This window comes from Eschrichtius robustus, chromosome 16 (assembly GCF_028021215.1).
Source record: "Eschrichtius robustus isolate mEscRob2 chromosome 16, mEscRob2.pri, whole genome shotgun sequence".
NCBI classification, from domain to species: Eukaryota; Metazoa; Chordata; class Mammalia; order Artiodactyla; family Eschrichtiidae; genus Eschrichtius; species Eschrichtius robustus.
Window position 1 is genome coordinate 3,572,404 of NC_090839.1, and position 6,000 is coordinate 3,578,403.

Sequence of the window (6,000 nt, forward strand, 5' to 3'; positions counted from 1 at the left end):
TCTGGGCATCAGCATCTACTTGTAAGGTTGAGGGTTCATTTTGATGGATGGTTTTCCCACCTGAGTCCCCCAGAGTCTCAGCATTTTCAGGGACATCAGTGTGACCCAGAATCAACTATGGCAGAGGAACTTTGGTCTGTTGGTATTATAGGTATCTGTCTGTATGTCTGTCTTTCCACAAGCATCTCTTCACCCTTCTTCTGGGAAAGCACATATGGGAATTCCTATGGGCAGTTCCCTTTCTCTTCATCCCCTGCTCACATGGGCTCTAGGGGTGGATCATGAATGACCTAAGCTAGTTAGCATAGCAACCATAATTGGCTCAGAGATGAGCATGTCAGCCAATCTGAGCCAATGAGGGTCAGGCCCAGTTGTACTCAAGTCTTTGGGTAGGGTTGGAACCTGAGTGGGTATAAGTGCAGGGGCAGTTGCAGCCACTTTGCAACCATGAGGGGAAGCTGCAGAGCTTTGGGGGCAGAGGGCACCACATCAGGCAGTATGAAGGGGAGCTGAGATGAGAGAAGGACAGAGGCTGGCTTCTAATAACCTTGCTTTGGTCCTGTACCAAGTTGTGACTCCACAACTTCCCCTGGACAATTACCTGTACTGATAAGGTTACTTTTGTGCCTAATTCAGGTTTTTAGAAACCAGCCTGAGTAAGAAAATTTCCTCAAATGAAATGACTTGCTTCAAAAGTTTTAACTGGGAGTCAAACTTTCCCAGAGACCCCTCCTCGTGAGCTACTCCCTGTGCTTTGAGTGGCTTAAAGGGACGGTGTTGTTGAGTTGGGCCACAGCTGACAGGGGCTGCAGCAGAATATTTATGAGGGAATGATGAAACCAAGACTAGCAGAGCCTGGGAAATGGAAACACTGGGCTTTGACCCAAACGCCCCCTTTCAAGAAAGTTCTTTATTGTCACTGAGGTTTGAGTCTCTATATTTGTGCATGTAATAGAGTTCTCCTCCTTAGAAAGATTTGGTTATGGATTCAGGCATCTGAAATTTAATACTTGAGAGTTAATTGAATTTAATTAATTATTTGTAAAAACTTCCTCAGGTTCTTTAGATGAAAGGAAGGTAATATTCATGAAATTCTGTTTGTAATTTCCCTTCTGTTGCATTTTGTGAGCAGCTTTGCGAGATATGCAAGGTTCTTTAGAAGAAAGGCTGAGGGAGAGCAGGAAGGGGACAGGTGAGAGGGCTGCATGATTCCTGCCCTCACTCTGGGTGTTCATCAGGGGCCGGGAGGTAAGCACTGTCTTTGTATTTTCACCTTCCGAATCTGTCTTTATGAAGATTTTATCTCCTACTTTGGAAGCATATTAACTTAATCTATCACGTGATTTGTAAATCAAGACCCCCAACAGACAGCTGTCTGCTTCTCTTAGCTTTTAATAACATTGGTGACATGGAGTGGAAGGCTTGACACATTCTATAAGTCAGTTTTTAATATGGAACAAACACTGAGTTGTTCCTCAAAAGCCGTACAGGCTAAGAACAATTTAAAAATAATTTAACAGTATTATAATTCAATAACTATAATTATTAAAATGCTACCATATAGGCCTGAGTGTTGAAATGAATGGGAGAAGTTGGAATGAGAAATTAACCCTGAAATTAATTTCTATGTTAGTTAGGGAAGTTAGTGCAAGCAGCTTTAACAGATAAATCCACAAATTTCCTTAACCCAACAAAGGTTTATTTCTCATGTAGGCAAAAGCCAGTAACTGTACAATTTGGACCTCCAAGTTTGCTGCGGCAGGGAAAAGATGAAGAAATCACAGTGGCTCTTAAATTCTATCGGCCAGAACTTAAGGGAGGCTGCGAGATGGAGAGGAACACATGGATACTGAAAGCATATTATCTCTCCACCACCGTGAGATGGATTTCTATTCTTGTGTTTGTTAGTCAGAAACTAAACTTGAGACTCTGATTGATTGATTGATTGATTTAAACAACACAATCTAATTCAATCTTTTTTTTCTTTTTTTAAAATTTATGTATTTATTTTTGGCTGCGTTGGGTCTTCGTTGCTGCGCACGGGCTTTTCTCTAGTTGTGGCGAGCGGGGGCTACTCTTTGTTGCAGTGGTCAGGCTTCTCATTGCGGTGGCTTCTCTTGTTGCAGAGCACGGGCTCTAGAGTGCACGGCTTCAGTAGCTGTGGCTCGCAGGCTCTAGAGCACAGGCTCAGTAGTTGGGCGCACGGGCTTAGTTGCTCTGCGGCGTGTGGGATCTTCCCGGACCAGGGCTCGAACCCGTGTCCCCTGCATTGGCAGGTGTATCCTCAACCACTGTGCCACCAGGGAAGCCCCTGATTTATTTATTTTTTTGGCCATGCCACACGGCTTATGGGATTTTTTTTTTTTAATTTATTTTTAGCTGTGTTGGGTCTTCGTTTCTGTGTGAGGGCTTTCTCTAGTTGCGGCAAGCGGGGACCACTCTTCATCGCGGTGCGCGGGCCTCTCACTATTGCGGCCTCTCTTGTTGCGGAGCACAGGCTCCAGACGCGCAGGCTCAGTAGTTGTGGCTCACGGGCCCAGTTGCTCCGCGGCATGTGGGATCTTCCCAGAACAGGGCTCGAACCCGTGTCCCCTGCATTGGCAGGCAGATTCTCAACCACTGCGCCACCAGGGAAGCCCGGCTTATGGGATTTTTGTTCCCCGACCAGGGATCGAACCCGGGCCCTTGGCAGTGAGAGCGTGGAGTCCTAACCACGGGACTGCCAGGGAGTTCCTGAGACTGATTTAGATGGTGGAATTATGAAGAATTGAATGTAGCCCTAACGTATTTCCAACCCTGGTGTCCCACAGAGGATGAAAACACTGTGTATGGAAGACATACTGTAGGTGTTTAGAACATGTGCTGTGGTTTGGGAGAAGGCCAGGGCTTGAAATCAGCTCCATCATTCACCTCCTGTATGATTAAGTTTATTCAACACTTTGAGCCTTTGTTGCTTTGTCTGTAAAGTGAGGAAAACAATAATCCCTCTCTTGTAGGTTTTCAAGAAATCATTGGCATCACCATCGTCAACATTCTCATCACCATTACCACCAGCCTCACCATCACCGTCTCCACCATCACCATCATCACCATCATTATCACCACCATCACTATCACCATCACCATCACTATCACCACCATCACTATCATCATCACCATCACTATCATCACCATCACCCCCACCGTCTCCACCATCACCACTATCATCACCATCATCACCAACACCACCACCAAGATCATCATAATCGCTTATTATTTAGACACCACATTCCCATGGAAGGGTCTCTAAATGCTAACTTCTAACTCCTATTGCCGTAGCTTCAGAGAGAACTCCACTGTAAGTTTAAGCAGTGGTGCATACAGTGTGAGGGTAATGGGAAAATGTGAGTTGACCTGGGGACTTTGCATCTGTGGAACCGTCTACAGATTCTCAATGGTCATTCAGCCGCTGAGCACTGCCCCTACGAAGAAACAGGCTAGTTCTGAAACAATCACACTGAGAGCTGGCATAAGTACAGGTTCTACATCTAACTTAGGAAGTCTGGCTACAGGTCTGGGAACCTGTATTTTAAATAAGATTGTTAGTAGCTCTTAAATAAGTTGTGGATTATTGTCTAAGTTCAGTCTGTATACAGACTGCATCCATTCATGCATTTATGCATTCAACGAATATTTACTGAGCACTGATTAAGTGCCAGGCCTATGTTAAACGTTGCCCTACGTTATTTCTCACATTCTGTTATCACCCTCATTTTGTAGATGAGGGAGGTAGACTTGGGGAAAACAGACGAGTCACTTGCCCAAGGCCACATCGCTAGGAAGTGAACAGGGGACATTGGAGTCCAGAGCTCACACTCCTCATCACCCCTTAACAGAAAGGGGTCTTTGCAAGGAGCCAACAGAGCATCATAGGCAATAGAATTGTCAGGCCACCCCAGGGCTAAGGAGAATGTAGTGGGGGCCATGTGTCTGTTCTCGGAGGTTAGGGCCTTGGAAATGGCATCCTGGAGGAGGTGTCAGTTATCCAGGTGGGCAAGAGGTGTGTGTGTGTGTGTGTGTGTGTGTGTGTGTGTGTGTGTGAGAGAGAGAGAGAGAGAGAGAGAGAGAAAGAGAGAGAGAGGGAGAGAGAGAAAACATGGCAGAGGAAATAACATATGCCAAGGCCTGGCAATAAATATTTTTTCCTGCGTGAACCGTGGGAACTGCACTACAGTGGTGTTTCTAGAGTGTGATTTCCTCTCCACTGTTTTCATTACTGCTTATCAGAGGCACACAGAAGAGTTTCTTTTCCTCTTTCTACAAATTTTAATAGAAGTTCCTTTAAAGCATAGTAGGAAAAAAAAGAATAACTAGCATGTCAAACCCATGATATTATATATGGTAGTTCTTGGGATGTAGCTAAAGTTAATATACAGGTTAAGAAAGTGCATCAGTAGCAATAACATTACAGAGTATGAGCGGGACGGTAAAAACAGTGAAGGTGGAAAGCCCAGGGGAGCTGAAGATTCAGGAACCCTGGGCCAGAGGGTGTTTCTGTCCGTTCCAGCTTAGAAGCTCTACACTTGGAAGTTTGTCTGAGTGTGAATGGCTCTTTTGTCAATAATGTCACATTCTTCCCAGTGGGGGCAACGGCGTCCCTGCTGCTGTTAACCATGAAGGGATGATTTGTTACCAGTATTAGGACCTGCAGGGCCAAAGTCTGTCCTCGGACTGGTCAGGAAGAGCTTTGAGCTCTGGGGTAAGGGTCAGGAGGGAAGCCACACAAGAGCTAAAGTAGCCGTGGGAATCAGCCCAGCCTAGAGCAGGGACTCACAGTTCAAGAATGTTCTCTGGCCCCATGCTGATCATAGCCGCAGAGCCCTGGGCACCAGGAGATTGGCTAAAAATACCCTGGTCATGGGCCGAGGGCTTACACTTAGAAAACTGCTCTGCAGAGGCAGCCGCGGGGAGAGCTGATACAACACGGGCAGCAGGCAGGCCGCCCAGCCACAAAGGTCAGCCAGCTCAGGATGCTCGCAGCCTCGGCTTCTGCCAAGACGGCCTTAGTACTCAGGCTCAAACAAAATGCCACTTCCAGCTCCTTTGCTTAAGAGATTTTCAGAGCTGTGCAGCCGAGCCCTCTGTCTGTTCTACTATCTTAACTGCAAGACTTTGCTGGCTCCTTAGCCAATGAACCCCTCAAATGGAAGGGGCGGGGCTTTAACCCGACAGGGCTTCAGAAATGCTCCCCCACTGTCTCTGGGAAGCTGCATTGGAAATCACTGCAAGTCACAAGAAGAACTCACAGGAACTTGGGTGCCAGCAACATGCTTTCATGTCTCGGCTTCTGAGGAGGGACAGCTGTGGGCAGGAATTCTGTCCAACTCTTGCTTCTGACCAGCCTGGTGCAGGGTCTGGGGGAGCTGATTAATGCCCCAGCTGTGAACAGGGAAGACACTTAACTGAGAAATCACACGAACACGCAAGACTGTTATGTAACCGATTTACGGGCACAAGCCGTCTCTTCAAGCAGACGTTCGTGGGGCAGAACCGGGTGGAGCGGCTCTTTAATAGTATACTTCACGGCAGCTGCTTTAACTGAGCACCTAGTACGTGCCAAGCACACAGAGCTTCTCTGTGTACCATCGTGATTAATCCTCATGGCAAGCTCACTTGGCCGGACCCTTGCTGCCTCTGCTCTGCTCACCAGGGCCCCGCGGGCTGCTTACACCTCACTGCTGGTCAGGGGAGAGCGGGGATTGGCCCAGGGTCCTCGGGCACTGCTGACCTGCCTGGGTTGATAATCCCAGGTCTGGGCAGGCAGGGAGCCCTCGTCCGGTGCACTGAGTGATCTCATGGGCCATGACTAATAAGGCCGGGTCATGATCCTCAATCTAGTTATTTTTGAAGGTAGGATTTGGCCAGAATCCTGAGGCTAAAATAGAAGCCACACTTTGGATCCCTTGTGGGGTGTTATCCAGGGCTCCTGGTGACCTTTGTCCTGGCCCAGAAGCCTCTGGC

At 47.4% G+C, this 6,000-nt stretch overlaps 1 protein-coding gene across 1 annotated transcript in view; it reads left to right on the forward strand.

Annotated features, from left to right (window-relative positions):
• CDH26 (cadherin 26) overlaps window positions 1-3,289 on the forward strand; it is a 70,323-nt gene extending 67,034 nt beyond the window's left edge. The window contains 1 exon segment of the mRNA XM_068566050.1: window positions 2,997-3,289. Within this exon segment, the coding sequence (XP_068422151.1) occupies window positions 2,997-3,289 (293 nt within the window).
• Window positions 3,290-6,000: the final 2,711 nt, after the last annotated feature.